This window comes from Pavona decussata, unplaced genomic scaffold (genome assembly GCF_977016875.1).
Source record: "Pavona decussata unplaced genomic scaffold, jaPavDecu1.1 SCAFFOLD_48, whole genome shotgun sequence".
NCBI classification, from domain to species: domain Eukaryota; kingdom Metazoa; phylum Cnidaria; class Anthozoa; order Scleractinia; family Agariciidae; genus Pavona; species Pavona decussata.
Window position 1 is genome coordinate 1,763,144 of NW_028145470.1, and position 12,732 is coordinate 1,775,875.

Sequence of the window (12,732 nt, forward strand, 5' to 3'; positions counted from 1 at the left end):
ATTAATATCTATTGTCCATTTTTGTATTTATAGCCGCAATCTTGCATTTTTAATTTCACTTGATAATGATGTAATGTACATCGAAACGTCGTGTTTTTTAACCTTTTTATAATGTTTTTACGAAACGTTTTATCGCAATTTTTTATAGTCAAATATTTTTAAGTAAACGTAATGTTGTGGAGATTGTTAGTGTTGTAACGTCATTCTACTTGGAAAATAAAAATTACAAAATTACAAAAAAAAACTCTTTCCGATGCCGTTTGGCGTTTTTGCAAACTTCTGCCGAAAATAACCCGGAGAATATTTACCTTGTTTTCTAACAATTATAAAAATATGGCAATTAACCAATCGGGAGTAGCGTTTCAGTACTGGCTTTGAAGGTTATTTTTCTGAAATGAATTTCATTCAAATACTGAAAGTTGTATTGCACGAACCTTTGCTTTTGATGCTTGATTTATTTTAACTTTATTTCGTCAGTTCTAATCCTTTAATTTTTATCTGTACCGTACATGTAAAATGTTCCATTGAGAAGCCTGTCAGAGGATGTTGTTTGAATAAATGAATGTACACAGTCATTGATTCTTCGGTCTGGCCTGTCTTTTTCCTCAGGGGTAGGGGTGGGGATACTCCCATCTTAAAATGACAAGGATGAAAGTCATACCTTAATATTTTAGGGTTTGTCACTGGTTAGGGTGCAAAAAATCCAAATTTACCAGCGTTTGAATTATCGCGTATTGAGCCGAGAATAACTGGGTGTTTTGTTGCCTAGTCTCCTCTTTTCCAGGTCCGCACAATCAATTCGTTTCGGTGACGTAACCGAGGCGATTGGCCGGACCATGTGACTGAAAACGGATTGACCAAGATGAAAGACAGAGAGATGCCTAGGAACTAGGCAAGGTGTTTTGCATCCTTTTTTGGTCAAATTTTTTCTCTGAAGAAGATCGATTTAGGGAACCGAATTAGTTGTTTTAGAGCGGTTTTCAATTAATTGAGTGTCGAAAGTAATTCGCGCTTGCTTTGGTTTTGCATTACTACGCTCCGTGATTGGTCAACAAAAGTCGCGCCACTTTCTCAACCAATGGGAATCCAAACCAAAATCAATTGTGTTTTTGCCGCACGCGTTTTCCTGCGCTTGGCACCAGTTACATGTAATTGCTTCGAATTCTGATTGGCTTGTTGTGTTGTTTACGTCTGTTTTGATTGGCCAGAGTAATTACTTTGGTTTTGGTTTTACGACACTCAATTAGAAACCGCTCTAAGGCGCGCAGAAATAGCTATCAGGCCAGATATTTTAATCAGTGATGACAGTTTGTTTGGCCACAAGTGTGCTATGATGATGCTTTTGATTCTTACAGGTAGACGTTTTTCTAAGGATATCGTCTTTATCGCTATTAAGATTGTCAAAGTGTGTTGTTTTAGAACTCGGTACTCCTTAGAGGAATTTAAGCCATACTCATCAAACAATATCACGGTACAGTTTAGTTTTTTTTTTTATTCACAACGTTCATTTTTACTTGGGCTTCTTCGCTTTTGACTTAATTTTTTTGTGGCAATCATCGATGCATTCATGAAATTTATCCCTGCAATTCATTTGACAATTGACGTCTTTCCTTCGGCATTTCTTGACGCAGGGAGTGAATACCTTTGCTTGGCATGTTGAAGTACACGGATCCATGTCGCTCTGAGGACCATGACGTCTGATGGAGGAGGTAGCGTTCACTTTTTGAAGAAATGTCAGAACAGTTATCCCGAGAAGGAGGTATAAACAGATGGTGCGGCAAATCATCTAAAAAGAAAATATATTAACGAAAAACACTGTGCACAACTCCGAAACCTTTCCCAACGCAGTATTTCGCTTCGCGCATGCATCCCATGAGGTATTAAAACTAATTATTCATTTCATGATCAATGTTAGAGCAGTTTTCAATTGAGTGTCGAAAGTAATTCGTCAGTTGGTTTTTACAGTACTACGCTCTGTGATTGGTTAACAAAACTCACGCCACTTTCTCAACCAATTGGAAGCCAAACCAAAACCAATCGTGGCCTGCTCGCACGTGTTTTACCGCGCTTGGCACGGGTTACATGCATTTTTTTCAAGCTCTGATTGGCTCATTGTGTTGTTGTTTACGTTTGTTGTGATAGATCAGCGTTATTAGAGAGATTTTGCATCGCGTTTGCATGAAACGGCAAACACAGGCGCGGATCCAGGATTTTGAAATGGGGGGTGAATTTTTGTAAAAATGTAATAGAACCAAAGCCTGGTTGAGGTGTTTGAGGTCTGTGCAGCGACGAGCTCTCAAGAAGCTTATTAACAACAAAGAAATTATTCTCAAAAAAACAGATAAAGGCACAAAAACCGTCGTTACAAACTGAGAAAACAGAATCAATGAGGGACAGAAACAATTGGATGATAGAGATAACTATCAACCACTAGACAAACCAAGGGTTAGAGACACATCCCAGGAAACACCTCACTAATGTCCTTCACCTGACGAAATGACGGTTAAATGGTTTTGAACCTAACACCAAATCCGCCTCGAATCCCAGTGTTTTATACCCTCACAAAAATTCACAAACTGGCATTAGTCGGAAGACCTATCATATCTGGGTGTGATGGCCCAAGAAAACGCCTATCATCATTCGTAGACAAACTACTTCAGCCAATAGCACAAATACTGGACTCATATCTTAAAGATACGACACATTTCATAAGGTTGATTGAAAGCACTAGGGTTCCTAGAAACGCTTTTCTAGTCTCAATGGATGTCACTAGCCTTTACACGAATATCCCACAGGAGGTATGAATCACTATAGTATGCAACCCATACGAAAACTTTCATGCCAATAACCCTCCCATAGCTACAAATTTCCTCAGAGAAATGCTCAGCCTTATACTGGAGGAGAACTCCTTCCAATTTAACGGGAAAGACTATCTCCAAACACCCGGAACTGCCATGGGCACTAAAATGGCAGTAGCTTTTGCCAACATCTTTATGGCATCTATAGAAAAGGAGATCTTAAGGCAGAGTGTTAACAAACCAGAAACGTGGAAAAGATTCATTGACGATGTATTTTGCTTGTGGGATACAAACAAAGAAGAAATAGAACATTTCAATGAGCAAGCAAATTCGTACCACCCTACCATAAAGGTTACTGCTGAAGTCTCACAATTAAAAACAACATTCTTGGATATAATAGTCTATAAGGGAGAGAGATTCGAGAAAGACGTGCGCACACATTACAAACCTACTGAAACATTTCAGTACACAAACTACAACAGTTGCCACCCAGCAGGCGTCAAAAAAGGCTTCGCTAAAGGAGAATCTTTTAGACTTCTGAGGACAAACTCTTCTAAAGTAGTGTTTGAGGAAAACATTAAAAGCTTTAAAACACGCCTGGTATCGAGAGGTTATCCTAGTAACCTGGTGGACAAAATCCTCTCCGAAGTTAACTTCGCAGAAAGGAAGAACGCACTTACACAAAAACAAAAAGCGCACAAGAAAATTCTACCCTTCGTGACACAATTTCAACCATCACTGCCATGTTCGAAAAATATTATAAGGGACAAATGGCATTTAGTACAAAACCAGCGGCTACTAAGAGAGATATACAAGGAACCTCCCTTGATCTCTTATAGAAAAGGGAAATCCCTAAAAGACATGCTTGTTAAAACTGGTTAAAGTAAAACTATAAAGGCTTTTATCGACACAATGGGCACACAGCGGGAGTCGTGCAGGTCTGTCAACCCCATTTAAACAGGCTCAAAATGAATAAATTGATTGGTAGAAGTAGTCATCGCTTATGCACATTCTCCACCTCAATCAGAAAAATCAGAGAAATCAAATATTATTTCAATATTTGAGGGATAAGAAAAAAAAATAAGAAAGAAGGGGGCTCAGAAAAAGGAAGGGGGGGGGGGGGGGGTTGAAAATTCACCCATTTCACCTCCCCTGGATCCGCGCCTGAAACATCACTTTGCCGTTTCACGTTTCACGTAAAATATCGTGAACCTTTTGACTTTAGTTAATTTTGCGAGTTTTGATGAAACTGTTTTGCGACTCACTGTGGTGAGTTCATGAAGAAAAGTGCAGAAAGGAGTGTGTTATGAAGGATTTTTAAACATGAAAATTCATTCGCCCTAGTATAACTTGCCGGAAAAATGATTGAGGTACTTGTTTTCAACAATTAACTTCTTATACGTATAAGAAAAAAGGAAGAAATAAGAACCAAGTTCTTACGTAGACGGCAAACGCGAAATAACCTGTTTTCACGTAGAAACGGCAACCGGCAATCGCGAAAAATGGCGGGAAAATCGTAGTCACTTGGTCATTTTTTCCGTTCGCGTTTCACGTATACGCGTTGCTAAATCTCTCCTTACTGACTTTAAGCCAGGGGCCGATCGATCTTCATAAAACCGTGATAACTTCAGAAACGGAGACACAATCACAATGCCTACTAAAAGTGTATTCATAACAGTTTTCAGTCGAAGGGGTGGCCGATCGCTACCAAAAAAGCCACGAAAAATGTGAGAACATGGTAACAAGATAGCTTCAGTTCCCATGAACTGAAAGAGATTGTTGTTTATCCAAGCGTGGTTTCGTAAAAACCAGCTTCTAAACTTTGTACTTATATCCCTGTGTGTTGATATCTGTAAATGTGTGGCAAAAAAATTTCTTCCTTCCTTCCAAACAATAATAAAAGCTCTTCATGGCGGCCATTTTGAATAAAGTGTGTCATATCAACATAAAACACTAAATTAATGGAGTCACCCCCCATGTCGATTTTTTAAAAGTTTTTGAGACCTTACCTAGGTAACAGTTGACTGCAAAATTCAAATTGTTCTGACAATTGACGGTTTCACGGATTTTACACTTCACGCTTGCTTGTTATCTTACGGTTAACGTTAAACGGTTAACGGTTTCGGTTAACGTTAAACGTCGTTGGTTCATAACGGTTAAGACTGAGGTCATTTCTCATTTGAAGCCTATCGCTCAAAATTGTTGTCACAAAACCTTTTTCAACAAAAATATATTTAAAAAATTACATTATTTATTTATTTATTTTTTTGAAATCCTAATTCAACCCGAACCCCTGAAATACGCCCCCCACCCCCCTTCCTAAGTACCGCTTAGTTCCTTTGATTTGAATGGTCACACTTTAGGATTTCACCCACAGACTCAAGACTTAGAACCATCTTGCACAACATAATAAACAGCACCACAGGAAAGTACTGCTTAGTAGCTTTCATTTGAATGGTCACACTTTAGGATTTCGTCTACAGACTCAAAATTTAGAACCACCTTATACAAAGTAATAAACAGTACTCATTTGTCGTATTTTTCCTTCAACTTTCTCTGATTGTTTAATTTGCTCGTAGATTATTTAAAAGAAATGCAACAAAAAGAATCGGTAACTGTTTCCGCGAAAGAGATACAATCCAATCGCGTTACCGTATAATTTCTTGCAATATTAACTTTCAAATATGAGTCTATTGCTACGTCTGGTGGGAACTGGAATTACATAGAAAAATCAGGGCTTAAAACTTTAAATCTTAGTCTAAAATGGGACATGTTACTGTAATAAGTAGGAATCTCTCCCCACCAGAATGGGGCGCTAACGTTTATCGCCTGTTCGTGTGATCATCGTACCAACGGTGCGTTAAATAAATTAACGGACACATTCGTCGCAGTTTAAGCGGATTACGCTAGAACAATTTAGTACAACAGAGGTATATATAAACAAGAAAGTTAAATAAACAATGGAGTGTATACATACCGTGTCGCTGGCATGCAACTGTTTTGAAGACTGTAACTAATAGTCTTGACACGACGAAAAACTTAATGTGATAGAGTGACTGGATTTGAATTTGTGATGAATAATCCATTTGGCGGGGAAAACGTACGAGTCAATATGAAACGGGTTTCCGACCTTGACAGTTTTCTCAATAAGGCGACAGGTGTAATATTAATAAGTAACGATTATTCACCGAAGTAGAGGTCAATAGTGGCTGATATTTACCGAGCTGTGAAGCAGCGAGGTAACTATCTGCCACTATTCATCGATACTAAAGTGAATAACTGTCGGAGCTTTCAATTTGCCAGATTAGTCAGTTCGTAAACGGAATGTACTAATTTGAAGAATTAGTTTTATCCTAGTCCCTTGAATTTCTTCAAAATAGCTAATACTATTTTCGGAGTGATTACATTTCAAGATATTCCAGCGTCATCCTTTAAAAATGACGCATTCGATTTAAAAACTAGCCGCTCTGGCCCGGCGGCCAGTTCTGGCAAATATAAAACACCCTTAGTATGCACCAAGCGAATGGATTGCCAGCTCCAATTAGTCATTTGATTTCTCGCAAATCGGCCAAAAAAACTCGCGTGCGAAATCCAGGACAATGGCAGAAGGTGAATGACAAATTCTATCCTGGGTTTGAGTAATAACCAATCAGATCACGCGAAAAACGCTATCCTGTCTCAAAAGCGGATCTAGGGGAGGGGCCTGTGGAGCCCACTTCCTCCTCCCCTCCCCCATAGCCCCGCTTATCTTTAGGCCTGCAGTGCCGAAGGGCCGAGAGTTTTCGTTTCACTAAGAGAAGCAAGTCCAGCGTTTGAGAGTGGGTCACCCACTCAGTACCTGAAGGTCTAGATACGCGTGACCACTGCTGACTGGTTTGATACATACTTTGATTGCTGTATGCTTTATTAAGGCAACTTTTGTATTTCATATCATCTCAATACTCTATAATTAGATTTGTTTCTTCTTGCATAAGTTTAACAAACGTTATTCGTCAAATGCGAGTTTGCCAGCCACAAAAGGTTGTTGTAAAAGTTGGGGGGATTAGAGACTTGTTCTGTTTGTCACTTCCAGTTTGAAAACCTGTTTTCTAACTTCTGCCGTCAAGTTTAAACACTGCAGTCTGCCAAAGTGAGTTTACAAACTTTAGTTTGTGGAGGCGCCTTACAGCGCTTCTCTTGTCATTCTCGAACCCAGAGCCGCTCGGCTTTGACTACGTCATACGCCGTCAGTCATGCGCAAAAGGGAAGAGCTCTGGAGTCGAGAATGTTCTCTTGTGCAAATTACAACTGGACTGGACTTCTGCAACATTGTACAAAACTTGTGAAGGGCTGCGTGGCCTACTGGTTAGGGCGCCAGACTTATAATCCGGTGGTGCCCTAGTTCAAGTCAGCTCTGACCACTTGGATTTGTTTCATGAAAGTGGTAGCCCTGTTTTCAAATAGTCAACTGGTTTGCCTTCCACCAGTTGGTATTTTTAACAAATGTTATGTTCAATTTGTATATTTATTTCACTGATTTATAGTGTCCCCAATTAGCACTACGGTGCTAAGTACTTCGACACTTAAATAAAGTCATTTATTTGTTTAGTAAAAACCAGTGATAAACTGTGTTTGCAAGGACCACCGCGACAAAATAAAAGTACCGGATCCTGTAGTGAAGGATCTAATCAGCAAAAAAATTGTGAAACAAATAATCTAAAAAAGAGCAAGACTGATTTCATAGATTGTAACGTTTTTGTTTATGTAACTTTAGCCTATTTTTTCAGGTATCTATTGTAACTGTTTAAAATTGTAACGTATCTTGCCACAGGGCCAGTCTCGAACATACCCTGAAGAAGAAAGGCCGTGCCTTTCGAAATATTGAAAAATATACTTCCCTGGCCGTGAAATCAGCCTTGCTCTTTTTTTAGATTTATTTTTTTGTTTGTTTATTTATTCATTTATTTTTACATAGCGTCAAAGATGATTAATGAGCTCTTTTAGGCCATGTACATAGTGCGTCTTTACTTCAATAGGATCAATACAGTCATTAAGAGTGTTCACACATATTTATTGATTCTTGGAAAAATTGAAAAACTAAGACAACAAAATTCACTAACAAAACAAAAAAAAATTCACATAACCACACTTTCACTCAAGACTGAATAATGTTAACCTAAGCTGTACCGTAGATTTTGCAAGTTGCCTTCGTGCAGCTTTCAAGACCGGTAGCACAACGACTGGAGAAACTTCTCGGCGGATGATATCAATGGTGCCACATGGACTCTTTTCCCGAGACCCGCAATGAGCGACTTGCGTCCCGCAACCCGTGTCGTGCGGTCCATGACAAGCAAAAACTAGATACAATTTTTGTTAACATGGCTCAGATGATTTTTGTGACATCGTTCAACTTGAATTTAGAGCGCTTTTCAATTGACTGTCGAAAGTAATCTGGTAATTTCATTGGTTTTGCTTTCTTCGCTCTGTGATTAGCAAAACCACGTTAACGGCAAAACGGCAAACGTGAGATTCGCATTTATAGGTTTTCTTGAAAAAATGAGTACATAGATGAACGCAGTAGAAGATGATTCTTAGACTGCAAGCAGTCCCTTTCTGGTCAGTCGAGAGCGTGCGCTCACAGTGCAGCGAGACTGGAGCGAGGAGAAATAAACGAGAAGAGACTGGGGGAGAGAAGGAAAAGAAAGGGACTGCGCTGCTAACTGTAACAAACGCGTTCGAATTTCCCGTCGCTCCAGCAACGGAAAATTCCGATTGGTCCATAAACAATAGCTGCTGTCAAACAAGTTTGATGTGTAATTAAGTTCTTCACACGTTTGATGTCAACACTTCAGATCACTAGGAAAACGGTTTCAGTTGTGAAAGAGAGTAGCAGCGATGTCTTCGTAAATTTAAGCGATCAAGTCGGCGGCTTAGTTCTCAAAGAGGGACAGAAGCTAGCAGTAGAAGCGCTCTTGTCGGGAAAAGATGTAATGGCCGTTCTTCCCAATGATTTCGGGAAATCCATTATATATCAAAGCTTTGTATTAAATAGCGAAAAACTTTGCCATCACGGCTTAGATCGTGGTTGTTTCTCCGCTTCGCAGTATTATCGACTAGATTCCAAAATTATTAAAAGACATTGGTGCCAATTAGTACAAAGTAATTTTTGCATCCGCGGAACAAGCTTTGTCGGCAGAATTCACCGCAGGATGCTTAAACATGATATTAACAACAGCTTTCCAGTTGTCCTGTACCACGTTCTTAATTACACTTCGGGCGTTTGCGTGGTCGATTTCTTTTACTCTGGGCCTCGAAGAAAAATTCAAATGCACCACAACTTCTAGAGATTTTGGCTTTTCAGAGAAGCTTGGATCAATGCCCAAGCTCGGTAATTCTTCCTCTTCGCTCCTATATTCTGGTGATTGAATAACAATGTTGAGTTGTTATTTATTAGCTGTCATTCAGTAAATTGGATTTTTAATGGGTTTAACGAATTGTGGGTGGAGTTACCCTGAACGCATCTGTTACAGCTAAGAGCGCAGTCCCTCTCTTTTCCTTTCCCCTTTTTCACGCCTCTCCCCAAGCTCCCCTCCGCTCGTTCGCTTTAGTCTTTTTTCGTGCTCGGCTATTTCGCGCGACCTCTCGACTATCCAGAAAGGGACTGCTTGCAGTCTAGATGATTCTGGCCTTTGATGCTAACGCAAAACTACTCAATTTTTCAGAGAAACTGAAAACAGCAAGTGGCAAATGTAAGGTAAACATGGTCACGTGGTCATTTTCATTTGCCGTTTAAGGCAAACGTGTTGCTTAGGGCGCGTTCTTTAGGGACTATTCCGGCATAGGAATACTCAGAATAGACCGTATTTGTATTCTTTTGGGAGCTATTGCTTTTCGAAATGAATGAAACATCATTCTGTTCATTCTGCTCCCGATAGCAGAATGGATAGAATTAAAGGAATACGGCTTACTCGGAATAGACAGAATACGCGTTCTGATTGGGAAAATTTTGGCGGGAAATCCTACGCAGCCGCCATGAGATTTCCTTTTCCAGATTTTAGGAGCGTTCTTTTCCAAATTGTAAGTTCTTGTATTCTGTTATTCCTAAACCGGAATAAGAATAGCTAGAATAGACCCAAAAGAATGCACCCTAAATATCTCTAATGAGAACCAAAAGCAAAAACAATCGTGCCTCGCTCGCACGCGTTTTCCCGCGCTTGGCGTCGGTTACATTGTATTTGCTTCAAGTTCTGATTGGTTCATGGCGCTGTTTACATCTCTCATGATTGGTACGGTCAGAGTAATTACTTTGGTTTTGGTTTCACGACAATCAACTGAAAAGCGCTCTGAAACGTAAATTGCTTTTCATTCCTCATAATCTTCTTCTTCTTCTTCTTCCTCCGATTCCTCTCCTCCAGGCCGATCAAGGTCACCCCTTTGACATTTTCTGATGCACCTTCTCCAACGATGCCCATAGATATTAAGGCAGCCATCAAGACACTCCTCGTTGTCAGAATTTCTGCATCGATCTCTGCACCAATCTTTGCATCGCCACATGCAGACGTCTTGATACCGCTGAACTATCGCGTTCTCATCAAACAAATTGTCCCAAAGGTTCCTTTTTCTAGGGTGCTCTGCCTGAGGGACAAACCGCTTAATGCCAAAAGCGCTCTCTTTTCTTGCTCTTCTCTCGGCTTGTGGGACAGACGAGTGGACAAAAGATTGTATCAGAACGGAAATAAAAAGAATTGCGCAGAGAAGAACCTTCATCTGAAAATGAAAACGGAAACATCAAACTTAAATTTTAGCGGAAATCCACTGAGTTCTAAAGCCAATCTTCGAGCCTTTGTTTGAGCCTCAAAAAAGGCGTCTGCCTTCGCATACTATCGAGAACTTTGTGTGTGAAACTTCTCTAACGATAAAAGAGACGAAAACAGTTTTTTTAGTCGGAGTCTCGAGGCATAACATTACAATCAGTCCCTACTCTATCTCAAATGGAGCAGTAACTATGCTGGGTCAGTGTAGAAGTTGTTTTAATTTACTTAAATTCAATGAGTTGGCCTGTTTCATTAGGAGCTTGAAGATCTTGGGAGTCCAATTAAGAGGGCGGGTGGGAAAAAAAGAAAGAAAGAAAGAAAGAAAGAAAGAAAGAAAGAAAGAAAGAAAGAAAGAAAGAACGAAAGAAAGAAAGAAAGAAAGACAATTGTCAATAAAGAAAAAATAATTTGATCGGTATCGAAGAGCTATCTTTCTTTCTCTTCCCGATAATCGGACTTGAAGAGCTCATAGTTTTAACCCGAGAGACAGACTGAAGAGCTTATTGGCCTATTATATACGTAATAGCTTATACGTAATAGCGTGAACAAAGAGAGAGAATTAAGCTACGTTTTCTTTAATATAGCTTGTAAAAACGAGCCAGCCCTTCGATACTTATAAGTGAATTGGGTCACCGTCCTAAAGACTTTTTTTGTGATCACGATGAACAATCCTCATCGAGTTAATCTTTCTAAAAATTATATTATTGCTTTGAATTGACACTCACAAACTGTATGATTAGCCTGTGTGTAGTTTAATAACCGAAAGAAAAATTTCGCTAGAACGAAAATATGGGCAAAAGGAAAAAAAGGGCAAAAGGGAAGGGGGAAACTGCGTATTTTTGCCCTCAATATTCACTACACCATAGCCACAATACATGAACAGGCTAAAGTGTAACATTCCAAAAAAGCTAAGAGGACAAAGAAACAGGACAAAGACTTACGAGAGCTGAAAAATCCCTAAAACCCGGCATTATTCGTTTTCGTACCATTTTAAAAAAGAGCATGTTATTGACAGTATTGCTTCGAACCTTAATATGAAGAATCCCAATGCCTGCAATCAATTTCTTCTTTCTATGAAGCTCTGATATAAACCGTGCTTGTTCGTCTCTTCGCGTTCGTTATCAACTTACAAGTAGTTGACCGACGGTCTTAGCTACTTTATACTGTACTGATGCTCTTGTCTGTAAAACTTAATTAAACTCAGAGCCCAGAGACAATATTTATTTATTGTGTTTGAAAACCTGCGCACAATTGATGACGCTTCTCATAGGTCTCATGATTCAAACTAAATCTTACAGAAAGAACCCGGCAATTTTAACTGATGCCGTTATTAAAAAAAAGTCCTTATTAAAGTTGTTCAAAAGATACGAACTGGATAGCTCGTGGTATCCGGAGAGAACTGAACCGCTTTTGTTGTTAAAAACTCACAAAAAGAACAGTTTGTTATTGAAGAACGAAATGATTAATTAACCGGATAATCTAGGAAGCATTTATACGTCCAACTGCTCTCCACACTGTTAAATATTGACTTTTTGTGACAATTCACTGTGGCAGACAGACTGTGGTAATCCCAGTACAGATTTGCTTCTCATAACAAGTCCTTCTTTGTATAAGAATTAATTACTATTACTTTTATTTTTCGCGCAAAATAAATGCCCGTTTTGCAATATCCTGATGGTATTACGGTATTAAGGTGATCATAAAAATTCACAAATTAATTTTTTGACTGTTTAATTTCTAACATTGTGTGTTTTTCGACTTTTTGTCAGATCAGTGGCAATCCATTTCAGGTGTCCTTCCGCGACTTAGTATAAATTTTGTGTTGTTTGACTCTCAAAGCTCCGTTTAAAGCTACTGTGATATGTGCAGTGTATGAAAATTTTCAAATGTTGTTCCAAATCTTCGTTAGGGCTAAAGAAAAAAAGCATTATCAATTAAACTGGGAAGGTAGCGAAACAAGCGTAGATGAAAAAGTGAAAGAAAATTTAGAATGTTTGTGGGAACATTTAATCATGCCCTTAGAAGAAAAAACAAAAGGCTTTTATTAATTTAAAATAAAACAAAGGAACTTTTCGCAAAGGAGGCAGATCTAGGATATTAACGATAAAGACCTTGAAAAATTGTTTTTATTTTTTTCAAAA

The 12,732-nt window shown here is 39.0% G+C and overlaps 3 protein-coding genes across 3 annotated transcripts; 1 reads left to right on the forward strand and 2 right to left on the reverse strand.

The window, feature by feature from the left end:
* Positions 1 to 1,472: 1,472 nt before the first annotated feature.
* Positions 1,473 to 5,892, reverse strand: LOC146481704 (uncharacterized). The gene is made up of 2 exons (XM_085107606.1): positions 5,776 to 5,892; positions 1,473 to 1,786 (listed from the first exon to the last, which is right to left on the reverse strand). The coding sequence occupies exons 1-2, from the start codon at positions 5,882 to 5,884 to the stop codon at positions 1,575 to 1,577; spliced, it is 321 nt and encodes a 106-aa protein (XP_084963732.1). The 5' UTR covers positions 5,885 to 5,892; the 3' UTR covers positions 1,473 to 1,574.
* On the forward strand, positions 2,720 to 3,680 carry LOC146481705 (uncharacterized). The gene has a single exon (XM_085107567.1). The coding sequence runs from the start codon at positions 2,880 to 2,882 to the stop codon at positions 3,678 to 3,680; it is 801 nt and encodes a 266-aa protein (XP_084963693.1). The 5' UTR covers positions 2,720 to 2,879.
* Positions 5,893 to 7,827: 1,935 nt separating the features above from the next.
* LOC146481706 (uncharacterized) lies at positions 7,828 to 11,769 on the reverse strand. The gene is made up of 2 exons (XM_085107607.1): positions 11,620 to 11,769; positions 7,828 to 10,544 (listed from the first exon to the last, which is right to left on the reverse strand). Exon 2 carries the CDS (start codon positions 10,542 to 10,544, stop codon positions 10,140 to 10,142), a length of 405 nt encoding a protein of 134 aa, XP_084963733.1. The 5' UTR covers positions 11,620 to 11,769; the 3' UTR covers positions 7,828 to 10,139.
* Between the last annotated feature and the right edge of the window lie 963 nt (positions 11,770 to 12,732).